Below are 13,396 nucleotides of genomic sequence, written 5' to 3' on the forward strand. Positions count from 1 at the left end.
TTTTACCCGATGACAAATTTGTTACTAGGCAGACGGTTGTTTCCAACATGGCAGCGTCAAGCAACGCGAAGGGAACGCTGTTGGAAGATATGGAAGAAGATGCAGGAATTAAAGAAGAGATGGATTCAGATGAGGAGGAAGGTATGAAGGTCGAAAGTTCAGACGATGATGAAGACGATTTATCGGAAGATGATAAAGAAAACGAGGCCGAAATTCAACGTTTGGAGGAGCAGGTAATATAAACCAGTGTGTTAGTGTGAAGACGCAGCTTTATTAGCTAACCAGAATGAATGAGTGATCAACAAAAACCCAACGTTGATGCATAGGGAGGACATTTCGTTGTTTTTACGCATGTTGTGTTTCTTTCATTGTACTGCCTTGTCTGGCATTAAGTTGCTGTACATAATTTAGGGCACGTTAATAGTTAGCTTTTTAGCTACTATTATTGCTAATGTTAATTGCTTTAGTAGTGGCTGAGGTTTCATAAACGCATACACACACACTTTGTTTTGCGCTGGGTATATTGAAACGCCCTATATAATGCAATACAACTTTGTTATATTATAATTATTCCTAAAGTTCTATGCTAAACTAAACAATTGGTAGAAAAGCAGACGCAGAATATATAAAAAAATATCAATCAATCTTTTGTCAGGGCTGTTTTTCGTGCGCAATACAACAAGGAATTCGTTTGAAATAACAGCAAACATTGGAATCACGTCACATTTCAGTCACTTCAACGCAAAGGGTTCCTTAAGGGATGCGTAGCAGGAACAGGAATATAACTGTTTTGAAGCACACATTAGAATCACCTATTATTATAGAGGTAGGTTTTTAATCGAAGAAAATTGAATACCACATTCATTATCACAAGACAACTTTAACAAAAACGGTACGTTTGAGATAATGTTTCAGCCTAATGTAGGAATGGATCTTTGCCATCATAAAGTGTATGCTTTGGTATTTCTTCTGCAGCACTTTCAATTAAACAAAGACTTGATCCCTTAGTTACTTCCTCATACTTTGTGTTTTTTCCCTCAGCTATCAATTAATGCGTTTGACTACAACTGCCATTTGGACCTCATCAAACTGTTGAGGCAAGAGGGAGAGCTGAGCCGTCTTCGCAGAGCTAGACAGAAGATGAGCGAACTTTTCCCACTCACAGAAGGTAATGTTGTTTGACTCATATTTTAAGATGCAAAATATATTTTGGGGGTTGTTATTCCATACAAATGACTAAGTTGACTTGTTCAGTTTTAAAGTAATAACAAAATCCACTAATGCTGCAGAGATCTGGCTTGAGTGGCTTAAAGATGAGATTCGCCTGACAGAGGAGGAGAGCAACCGAGAGAAAATCTATGAACTCTTCGAAAAGGCTGTGAAAGACTACATCTGTGAGTACATTAAGATGACATTGCTGCCTTTGATTTGATGTGTTGGTGCATGACATTGGGGGTTGTTGCTATTTTGGGAATGTATATTCTGTGAGATGGTAGATTACTAGAATTGTGACGTAACTTTAGGAATGAAGATGAAATTCTGTAGGACAGATGTGTAACAATCTGGCCTTTATCACAGCTGCTAAACGTTGACGCAATATAAAATGGGCACATTTTTATATTCATTTAATTGAATTTGTATAGCCCTTAATCTCAGTAGAAGAGCATTTTGTGTAGTACAAAAGGCTTAACATGCCATATATTTATGACAATTTTTAAAGACACAAACGAAGACCCTTTAACTGTGTGGCCCTCATTTCACCAGTTATATAGCGACATTTATAAATAAACAAACCCCACAGTTACACACACTTGACTTTTTAAGTTGTTGTTTTTTCACACATAGGTCCAGATATCTGGCTTGAATATGCCCAATACTCTATTGGTGGCATGGGTTCACCTGCTGGCCTGGAGAAGGTCCGATCCATTTTTGAGCGCGCCCTGACGGCAGTGGGTCTCCATATGACCAAGGGGTCGACCGTGTGGGATGCCTACAGGGAGTTTGAGAATGTGATGCTGTCCACTGTACAGGTTTGTCTATCTTCACCTCGGACACGATAAAAAAATAGTTTGTATCGTTTTGTACTCATGCCTTTCACACCAACTTCAATGTGAAATGAATTAACGAAATGGCTCCGAAACTAGGTGGCTGGATTGAAAGTGGGTGGCTCTTCTTTTTTATACACAACCTTCTCTACTCTCCTCCCCTCCAGCCTCCTGCAGGCAGCGTTCCCACGCCAGAGGAGCAGGGGAAGCACAACACCCAACTAGAGCGAATACACACACTCTTCCGTCGCCAGCTGGCCATCCCTTTTATGGGTAAGAGAGCACACTTCCGCTTTTTGTTAGATGCTCTGTTTCACGGGCCAAAACACTCCATGGATCATGTAGGGAAACCCAAGTAGAATAACGCAACAATGCATCAAAATTTTCAATATGGCGGAAGAACAAGGGGTTATGGAAAGTGTCGATAAGGCCTGACCAATGTCTTGGCCTGTTTGCCCTGTCTATAGAGGTAGAATACAAGACATGGCTGGGTTTTTCCTGGTCCAAAGAACCCTTCAATTTTTTTGTGACATTCTTAAATTATAGAACACCGAATGTTACTGATATGAGGTTAAATTATGTTGGTTGATGGCTGCATCGTCTCCATGCGTTCGGACAGACCTGGAGGCTACGTACGGCGAGTACGAGGAGTGGTCAGATCGTGGTGTTCCTGAAACGCTCACCTGTCAGTACAAAAAGGCCCTTCAGCAGCTGGCCAAGAGCAGGCCATTCGAGGAGACTCTGGTAAGCTCTTTCTTTCTTTCTTTCTTTCTTTCTTTCTTTCTTTCTTTCTTTCTTTTTTCTTACACTTATTCATTATTCTTATGAGCTAATTTTGCCAACAGCACATGGCGATTCTATTGACATAATTCATCATATTTATTAGGGATCGACCGATATGGATTTTTTAGGGCCGATACGATACCGATTTTCCTGAGCCAATCTTTGGAGCCGATACTACCCTGGAAATCCAGAGTTCTCGCAAGAGCACAATTTGAATTTGCTCAGCGAGTCACTCTAGGAACGAGCAATATACTTGTGTATATTCTGGGCCTCCCCTGGCCCAGAACATTAACCAATCCCATCGATGTATCAGTTATAGGCCGGCCAAACGCGTTGCCGTTTTACCGACCGGATACGGCAAGAGTCTTATCTATTGGTTAGCTCCACTGATCTGGATACCTCACCCCTTGTATTCTTCTGATTGGTTGTAGTGTCATCCAATATGTGTTATCCATTGATATTTTCAAATGCATGCTTGGTTGGGCCATTTTCATTACTCGTTGCCAGACCCTACAGCTTTCTAGATGTGGGTCTGGATTTCCAGGCTAAGCCTGCCAAAATGTACATCATAAAAATGACACAATGATGATAACAAATGTTACAATGTCTCAATTTAAAAAAATAAAAATTTATTGAACTATCTGTAAATCATGCGGAAGAACAAAAAAAAAAAAGAAGAAATCTGCAAAAAACGACCGATACATGTAAAAAACTATAAATTTTGTCAAATACATTGTCATTGTGAACAGCCAGCATGTCTGTAGTAATGGTTATCAGTCAGTTAATAATGGTTAAGGGTTGGGGGGTCAGTTATAACCGTGAACAGCTGAAGGGGTCAGTTATAACAGTGGAGGGTCAGAATGTCAGATATGGTAATCCGTCAGGAGGTCAGTTATATTGGTGAACAGCGACTGAGACCATTTACAGCAAAGGGCGTCAGTTATAGCGGTAAAAAGCCACAATGTGTGTTAAGTTGATCATGGTGTGTGTGTGTGTGTGTGTGTGTGTGTGTGTGTGTGTGTGTGTGTGTGTGTGTGTGTGTGTGTGTGTGTGTGTGTGTGTGTGTGTGTGTGTGTGTGTGTGTGTGTGTGTGTGTGTGTGTGTGTGTGTGTGTGTGTGTGTGTGTGTGTGTAGCTTGTAGCGGAGCCTCCCAAGATCGCTGAGTACCAGGCCTACATAGAGTATGAGCTGAAGGAAGGGGATCCAGCGCGCATCCAGATCATCTTTGAGCGGGCACTGGCAGAGAACTGCCTGGTGCCAGACATGTGGGCAAAATATAACAACTACCTGGTGAGTGTCCTTCCCATCTCGCCCACTGGATCAGTCAGCTGACGGCGATAGCAGGCTGTGCTCCCATTGAATAGTTGATGCTAGGCATTCATGGGTTCAACTACTTCTCTTAATGTCTGATCCGATAAATATAATAAATTGTTAACTGTTTAAAATGAGTTTAGGACGGGCTGGACTGACCGATTTATAACATGATGAATTCCTCATGTGTTCAACAGGACCGCCAGCTGAAGATCAAAGACTTGGTTTTACCGGCTCACGAGCGTGCGGTCAGGAACTGCCCGTGGACCATGGGACTGTGGAAATGCTACCTGCTAGCCCTAGAGAGACATGGAGCCGAGCATGACATTGTCAAAGGTTAGCGCTACCTGCTAGCCCTAGAGAGACATGGAGCAGAGCATCACATCATTACAGGTTAGCGCTAGATGCTAGCTAGCCCTAGAGAGACATGGAGCCGAGCATGACATTGTCAAAGGTTAGCGCTACCTGCTAGCCCTAGAGAGACATGGAGCAGAGTATCACATCATCACAGGTTAGCGCTAGATGCTAGCTAGCCCTAGAGAGACATGGAGCCGAGCATCACATCATCACAGGTTAGCCCTAGAGAGACATGGAGCAGAGTATCACAGGTTAGCGTTAGATGGTATCTGGACCTAGAGAGGCATGGAGTAGAGCATCACATCAGAGGTTAGGGCTGTGATCTTCAGAGGCATAGCATCACAATAGGTCTGGTAAGGGATAGCTTTTGGCTTGCTAGCTCGAATTGAACCTCAGGTCGGCATTACTCATCAATCTGACATCATGATGCTAATGGGCCCCAGTCTTCAAGTGATGCAGTACAACTCGGTGTATTGAGTTGACTCAGTGTTATACGTATGAACTATGTACTTGTGTTCTCCAAACTCTGTTGTAGATGTTTTTGAAAAGGCACTAGAGGCGGGCTTCATTCAAGCCACAGATTATGTTGAAATCTGGCAAGTCTACCTTGACTACCTGAGGAGGCGCGTCGACTTCTGCAAAGGTGAGAACTGCTGCTATAATACGGTAAAAAATGCCTATGTATATCTCTCATCTCGTTTTTGATTTGCACTGTTCTTTTGCTGCTGTAAATCCTATGTTTCCCCTTCAGGGATTGCAAAATTCTAATCTTTACGTCTTCATCAGAATCCAGCAAGGAGTTGGAAGAGCTGCGGGCAGCCTTCTCTCGAGCATTGGACTACCTGAAACAGGATGTGGAAGAAAGTAGGTGGCACATGTGGCTTTCAGTGTTTTATTGACTATCGTATCGGTGCTTGCATTTGATCATGTGAGTTTTTAAGTGGTTGTGTTATGTGGTTATTTTTGCTTTTCTAGGGTTCAGTGAAAGTGGAGATCCTTCCTGTACTATAATGCAGATCTGGGCCAAGATAGAGGTACTGATGTTGCATTAAAAACAATTAATGCAAACGCACAGAATTAAAGGAACGCACAGAAAAATAACGTAGCATTTTATTTATTTTTTTGTCGTGAATTTATTGGCTATATAAATGTAGTATTGGGTTGAATAATTTTCATACAGTTGTTATGTAAACTTGCATATCCCTTGGTTTATCATGTGTTGTTCTCTTTGTACCAGGCACACCACTGCAAGAACATACAGAAGGCCCGGGAACTGTGGGACAGCATCATGACGAAGGGGAACGCCAAATTTGCAAATATGTGGCTAGAGTATTACAACCTTGAAAGGTCAGTTGAGTTATGCCCTAGTCAATATACAGTATCTTTGCATGAACGGAGCCGTGATAACATTGTTTCTATGAACATCCTTACTGTACCGACAGTGATTATTATTGTTTTTCTTATGTCAAATGTACTTTGCTTTTGATAAAAGCTTCTGATAAATGTAAATGTAACTGTAAATATACAGTTGTTAATACAAACACTGCAACCTATAAAGGGCGTGCTGCTAACGTTGTTGTGCTGTCGTCTAGGGCGTACGGAGACGCACACCACTGCAGGAAGGCCCTCCACCGAGCCGTCCAGTGCAGCTCGGACTATCCGGAGCACGTGTGTGAGGTCCTGCTGACGTTTGAGAGGGTGGAGGGTAAGTGGCACAGGGAGAACAACGCGACGACGTGACCGCCTGGCGGGTCGGTCTGGGTCGCCCTCATCGTGTGTGTGTGTGTTTCGGGGGGGGGGGGGGGGGGGGGAGCTCTCCGAGCTGACTCGTTCTGCGGCGCATGTGTCCGGCCGCAGGTTCCCTGGAGGACTGGGATGCAGCGGTGCAGAAGACGGACACGCGGCTCGGCAGGCTGAAGGAGCAGCAGGCCAAGGTGGGTGCTCCCCTAACACCCGCTCAGCACCAAACAGGATCAGGGCTACGGGGAGGCCAACGTTGTATTCAGTTGTATACGCCCTGTGTCACATGACATGGTCTTAGTGAGTCCGAAAGCACTATTTCGGTATCCAGGGTCTTTGTTCCAGTGGTCCTGTCAACCTTGAGGTGGAGAGTCAATACTTGTCCTCTTGCTGCCCCCCCCCCCCCCCCCCCCCCCCACGCCAGGTGGCAGAAAAGGAGGCCAACCAGGCGGTGCAGAAGGAGGGGAAGGTGGAGCAGCAGCGGAAGGCTAAAGCGGACAAGAAGTCCCAGAAGAAGGGCCCGCCTGGAGGGAAGGCCGGAGGAGACAAGAGGAAAGCAGCGCCCGCAGACCACCAGGCCTGGGATGAGGACGCAGGTGTGTGTGTGTGTGTGTGTGTGTGTGTGTGTGTGTGTGTGTGTGTGTGTGTGTGTGTGTGTGTGTGTGTGTGTGTGTGTGTGTGTGTGTGTGTGTGTGTGTGTGTGTGTGTTGTCTTTTTTTGGATCATCCTAAATGGGAATGCCAAAAATGTTCTGTAGAATGTAGAACGGCTCACAATATATTTAAAGAAGCACTCGGATGCAGTGATGTTATGTAGCAGGGATGAGAAGAAAAGGTTCAAATGTTTATTATCTGGACTTTGAACCACACCGCCTTCATTTCTTTTGGCCATCCGAAAAGACGTGACGTTCACCGTTCTCTTCTTGCTTCTACCAGAACGCGCTCCTAAGAGGCACAAAGGAGACGGGGATGAGGGCGCAGAGGAGGACATGGAGATGGAAATGGGTCTGTTTGGCCGCAGGACGCCGGCCTCCCGCACCAAGGGCCCCCCGGGCGCCAAGAAACCCCAGCAGCAGGCCTCGACTCCAGCCTCCGCCTCCGCCTCCTCCACCAAGGCCAAACCGGACGAAAAGCCGGAGCTCCGCAACGACAACAACAGCGTGTTCATCAGCAACCTGGCGTACACGCTGGCTGAGCCCGAGCAGAAGCTCAAGGCGCTGTTTGAGTGCTGCGGGCCAGTGGACCAGGTGCGGCCCGTCTTCAGCAAGGCCGGCGTCTTCAAGGGCTACGGCTACATCCAGTTTGAGTCCAAGGCCTCCGTCCCCGCGGCCCTGAAGCTAGACCGGCAGGAGGTGGAAGGCAGGCCCATGTTCGTGTCCCCGTGTGTCGACAAAAACACCAACCCCGACTTCAAGGTAAATGGTGCAGGTGGTTCAGAGATTGGCCATGGGTTTGTCTTCCTGAAGTGTATTAGTTAGTGGGAGAGAAAAAGGGTTGCTTAGGCTTGCACTGTTGGTCAGCAGTAATCCCGTATGCCGTCGTTATTTATTTTGTTTATTGCAGACTGTGTTGCTATGTTAAAATTGGGTACCGGAAAAAAAGTTCTTTTGATATTGTATTCATATTAGAATTGCTCTTTCTCCATCAATACTCAGCCCTAGTGAGCCATTTGTATTTGTTTTGATGTCTCCCCCATCAGGTGTTCAAGTACAACTCGGCCATAGAGAAACACAAGGTGTTCATCTCGGGGCTGCCCTTCTCCTGCACCAAACCACAGCTGGAGGAGCTGTGTAAAAGCCATGGCACCGTGAAAGATGTGCGCCTGGTCACCTATCGCTCTGGGAAGCCCAAGGTGAGGAAACCCTTGGGTGGACGGCCCAAATGCCTCAACCACGTTTTCTGGTTACATTGTTCCAGTGACATAAACTAGCAATGCCGATAATCGGCTACAACAGTGTGAATACGTGTTGGCGTGAGAAAACAAGTTATGCAGAAATGTTCCTTAACTGCTTGTGGGGATCCGCAGGGCTTGGCGTACGTGGAGTTTGCGGACGAGGCGCAGGCTTCCCATGCGGTGCTGAAGTTGGATGGCACTGTGGTGGATGACAACCAGATATCGGTCTCAATCAGTAACCCGCCGCGCAAGAACCTGAAAGACCAGGGCGGTTTCGGTGGCTCGGTGTCGACCTCCATGCCTCGCCAGGTCTATGGATCGTAAGTCCTGTGATGCTCGGCTCCCTTAAAGATTTTCAATGTGTTCAGAATTGTGGCTCATCCAAAACGAGTGCCAGTCACGAGACTACAAGATGGTCGTTTCTCTAGATAATTCGGCTCTATTTTTGGCACTATGATTATTAGGCTACCAGTGATGGGCTGCTGGCTCAATTACATCATCAGCTGCTACTGGCTGGATAGACAATGCAGTGTGTGTGCTTATTCTCCTAGTACCCCCGATTGTCAGATATGAAACCAATTGGCAAATCGACTCCGGGAAGAAATTGAACTGGCTCTCCTAAGATCGTCATAGATACTACCTGACCTAAAAACGGCCTTGGAAAAAGCTTGTGGCCATAGCCATGCTTAAACAAGTTATAAACCAATATGATTTATAATTTGTAAACCATAAATAAATTGCAAACTTATACATCAGCTGATAAACTTGCATCAGCGACATAAGACTGTATATATAATAAAGCAGTACTATATTAGAGATTAGGTAAGCATGACGGTTAGGTCATGCTTACCTAGATTAGGTAAGCTAACCCTAATCATGTGAGATCTGCAGAGCAGTAGAACTGAAGACAAACCTCTATATTTTTCTGTGTGTGTAGGAGAGGGCGAGGACGTACCCAGGTGTCGCTGCTGCCGCGCTCCCTGCAGCGACCCAGCGGGGCTGTGGCCAAAGCGGAGAACGGGACCGCTCCGACAGACCAGGACCAAGAGTTCAAGAAACCGGCAAAGCCTTTGTCAAACTCTGACTTTGCTAAAATGCTTTTTAAAAAGTGAAATTCCTAAACCCACTCTGTATGGGAAGCCATCTTGTGTCTTGATAGTGATGGCAATTGGTTTTTTCTCTTTCAATTATGTTTTTTTTTAGGTTGCTGTGAAAATGTCTTGACTAACATAGTCATTGGTCTATCTTGGAACTTCTCTAGTGAAATGTGGATTTACTATTCACTATTGGATAAGAAATTGTATTTAATGCTTTTTTTCAAAAGGTGGTTTTGCGATACTCTTAATTCATAATAATTTACCGTGTATGTTTATATATTGTGTATTTTTGTTGTGCTATTGTGGAAGCGGATTTGACAAAACAGAGTATTTTCTTAAATATTCTTGTGAATGTTTCGATTTAAAAGGGTATATGCAAGAGTTTGAATTCAATTTGTATGTATTGTAATAGTTGTGTAAATATGGTGTATGTGCTCATAAATACACTCTAAAAAAAAGTAATCAAAGGAATCACCATTTCCTCTGTCGGATAAAATACATTGCTTTCTTATGTCCGGGACAAACCACAACTTTTGCTACAGTTTGTTTTGTGAAGACTAAGTTGGGTTAGATATATTGTTCCCTTTCTAATACATGCCAACAACAAAGGGGTTTGGAGACCACGAGTTGTACAGCTGAAAGGAAATAAAGAGGTTTCCTAAATCATCTGATCTTCCCTTTCCAATCTAAAAGTTTAATTTTCATATCTTGAAACTTTTTTATATATATATAAAAAGAATGTGAATCTTGACCTTTGGTTTACTGTATTACTATAATAAACTAGTTCAGGAGGAAAGTTAGTTATCCTCGCTATTGTGGTGTAAAGGTAATGCTAAATCTTTGCTAACTAGCTAACATTTTTGTAGCCTAGGTTCTTCGGATTAAGATTAGTGTTTACTTTGCTGCAGATACCCTGCATTTCAAAAATAATCTATGCAGATTTTTGATAAATCATGTAACAAATAAATTATTTTCATGTGTCTATGTTGTGTGGGTGGAAATGCATGATTTGGAATGCAGTTTGGATTTCCTTTTTTATGCATACTGTTATTCAGTCATTCGATTTTGGAAGAAGATGGCTTAAAACCTATATGTGGATTCTATCACCTAAGTGACCTGATCGAGGATAAACTTAAGTCATTCAATTTATATCCAAAAGCATACCGATTGTCCTTAAAACAATCAATTGTGGCAGACTGTTTCTCCTTTTTGTGTTCAGTAAGGTAACAATGATTTCTTTATGTGCTGCAAAAGTCATAATTCTTTGGACTGAATGTTCTAAAGTTGTTTTAATAAAGAACTGTATTTCAGCTTTCCCATAAAATCATTTCTAAAGGTTTGCCCTCTTTGATTGTAGATCACTGCGTCCCCATCTACTCATTTACATTCACAGGTTACTCAAATATTTGACAAATAAATTAATAAATACATGATGGCATTTAACTGCAATGAGTCAGCAGTTTCTGCTTCAGGAGGTAAGTAGTAGACGTGATTCTAAAATCCTATTTTTTTTGGAAAACCTGCTCATCATTGCCAAACATCCAAAGACGAGAACGTTCATTTAGAGGCAAAAAAATGAAACACTTGAAAGTATGTCCTCATTGCTTTTCTGTGGGTTAATTGGGGCCTTGCATGTTCACCTTACACACAAACAGACAGGTCTCTGGTCCCTTAGTTGATGGGGAGTGTCTCTGGCCTCCTAGCTGTGGATGGCGATGTTCTCTGGCTTCCTCGTTGGGAATGGGAGAGTCTCTGGCCTCCTAGCTGTCGATGGGGATGTCCTCTGGCCTCCTAGTTGTGGATGGGGATTGTCTGTTGGCAGTCAGGACAGGCTTGTCCGTGTCCGGTCCCAGGCAGCCCCACGGGGTGCTCTGAAGTGGCGATAAGCAGCGTGTCCAGGGTGATCTCCGTGCACTTGGCGATGAAGCGGATGAAGGGCCGCACGTCGCCCTCGTTGGCCGTGTCCAGGGCGTTGTAGTACTCCACCCGCTGCTCCTTGCGTATGGTGATGGGCGGGTAGCGCGCCTGCATGAGCACCACGTTCATCAGCAGGCGCGACGTGCGCCCGTTCCCGTCCACGAACGGATGCACGTAGACCAGCTTGTAGTGGGCCAGCGCCGCGTACTCCACGGGGTGGAGCTGCAGCGCCTCCTCCGAGTTGAGCCACTGCGCCAGCTCCTCCATGTGCCGCTGTAGGTCCTGGGGGTGCGGCGGGATGTGGTGACCCACAAACACCTGGCTGGTCCGCAGCCGGCCGCCCTCCACCGGGTCGGCGTAGCCCAGCACGCGCCGGTGGATCTCCAGGATGTCCGTGACGGCGATGGCGCCGGCCCGCGACAGCAGCGTGGCGTTGATGTACTTCATGGCGGCGTCCACGCCGATGGCCTCGCTCTGCTCCAGCAGGCTCTTGCCGGGGACGGCGTAGCGCGTCTCGATGATGTGGCGGATCTCCGACAGCGTGAGGGTGTTGCCCTCGATGGCCACCGTGTGGTAGATGTGGTGGTAGTAGGTCTCCTCCATCACGCGCCGCAGGGCCGAGTTCCCTTTGGGGATGGACATGAGCCGGCGCACCTTGCTGTCGATGACGCTGAAGTGGCGCCGGTCGATCTCCTCTACCAGGGGGAGCGTGCGGTCCCGGCTGACCAGAGCCCTCTGGTTGCAGGGTGAGATGGCCAGGGCCTTGGTGTAGAGGTGGTCTGCCTGGACCACATCCTTCTCCTCCTCCAGGATGGTGCCCAGCTCCGTCAGTGCGTCCACGAAGTCTGGGTTCATGTTAAGCGCGTGGACCAGTAGTCTGTGGGCCTTGTCCCTCTTGCCCAGTTTCTTCATCTCCACAGCCTGCTGCAAAGCCGCCCGTGCTTCCTGCTCCGTCTCTGCAAACAACACGGCGTTTTAGAGTAAACCTTAACACACCTTAACACCTTACACGCAATGATGTTGGACTATAACAAGTACACATTAGTGAAATACATTTTAAATGTTTAACTTTTGAGGAAAACTTTCTCCTTCGTACTTTGAGATAAGCATGTTTGATAGAAGATAAGATAGGCTGTACTTTATATAATACAGACGGGAAATTAATAATGCTTCTATTATGACCTCACACCAAGAACAAAAGTAGGTGTCTCAGTGCTGGAGATCAGCCAATAGTTATAAAGTAAAGAATAAGGCAAGTGGTATCATTTGAAATATTTTAAACGTCTGCATTTTCTTTTACCTTTGCTCGGCTTGGACCTATACGGAAGGAGGTCGAGGGCTGTGAACGGGACGGTGAGACTGGTCGACTGCACGGTGTGCCGTTGAGACCTTCCCCACACCTGACACCGTACGTGAGCAATGCCCTTTAATTTGGCACAGCACTCGTCCTCGACTCCAACCCGGGGAAGTACCAGTGCCATCAGAGCCCCGACGAGAACACAAAGAAGTGGACCCCATCCTCCTAGAAGCCGACCGCCGGTGTCTCGCCACACCGTTGTTGCAGTCATTGTCGACGTTCCATTGCTCCATACTCAGATGACGGATGCCCCATCTATTCTATAAAGTTCTACATTGACAGCTGTAACTGTCAAGATTTATAATCTTTGTCCGTGGGGGTCAACGCGTTATCAAGGAGCTTCGTAAAGATAAATTAATGGAACACAACAAATCAGCGGTAATAAAACAACCACATGTCAGAATCTGTTCTGTAATACTACTGCCCAAAGATACGATACTCGCCGCCGCTAATCAGATCCTTGTAAAACGTTACATTCACTTCCGCATTCAAAGGAGGGACTAGTAGAGATAGTCCATCGTCTTTGGCCAGAGCGGTTTTTTGAATCGTTGCTTATTGGCTAAGCATCTGGCAACCAACAGCATTGCAAAAATGTCTTCGTAGCCATATTTGATTGGATGCTGTGGACGAGTCACTTGGAAAAAATAACGTCACCTGCTTTATTCATAAAACGAGAAATATAAATACGAAATAAAAATACATGATAATAATATAAATCTTAGCCAACTAATGTTATTAATATATCAGCAAACGAGGGACGTCAACATAATTCAATATATGGTTGTAAATAAATGAATAAATAAGCTAAATAAAGTACCATAATTCACTAAAAACGATAGTCGGCGTGCTACAGAACAGCCTTGTTCATGACTTCAGTATGCAATTTGTGGGGTATG

At 45.3% G+C, this 13,396-nt stretch overlaps 2 protein-coding genes across 2 annotated transcripts; one reads left to right on the forward strand and one right to left on the reverse strand.

Moving 5' to 3' along the window:
* Nucleotides 1–5: 5 nt before the first annotated feature.
* sart3 (spliceosome associated factor 3, U4/U6 recycling protein) lies at nt 6–10,536 on the forward strand. The gene is made up of 19 exons (XM_060054106.1): nt 6–233; nt 1,042–1,168; nt 1,290–1,394; nt 1,846–2,030; nt 2,213–2,318; nt 2,665–2,789; nt 3,963–4,118; nt 4,337–4,475; nt 5,032–5,139; nt 5,283–5,360; nt 5,472–5,530; nt 5,734–5,843; nt 6,089–6,201; nt 6,354–6,430; nt 6,661–6,832; nt 7,172–7,650; nt 7,935–8,087; nt 8,262–8,449; nt 9,067–10,536. Exons 1-19 carry the CDS (start codon nt 48–50, stop codon nt 9,239–9,241), a joined length of 2,841 nt encoding a protein of 946 aa, XP_059910089.1. The 5' UTR covers nt 6–47; the 3' UTR covers nt 9,242–10,536.
* On the reverse strand, nt 10,497–12,994 carry ficd (FIC domain protein adenylyltransferase). The gene is made up of 2 exons (XM_060054107.1): nt 12,444–12,994; nt 10,497–12,099 (listed from the first exon to the last, which is right to left on the reverse strand). Exons 1-2 carry the CDS (start codon nt 12,709–12,711, stop codon nt 11,018–11,020), a joined length of 1,350 nt encoding a protein of 449 aa, XP_059910090.1. The 5' UTR covers nt 12,712–12,994; the 3' UTR covers nt 10,497–11,017.
* Between the last annotated feature and the right edge of the window lie 402 nt (nt 12,995–13,396).

This window comes from Gadus macrocephalus, chromosome 6, assembly GCF_031168955.1.
Source record: "Gadus macrocephalus chromosome 6, ASM3116895v1".
Classification (NCBI taxonomy): domain Eukaryota; kingdom Metazoa; phylum Chordata; class Actinopteri; order Gadiformes; family Gadidae; genus Gadus; species Gadus macrocephalus.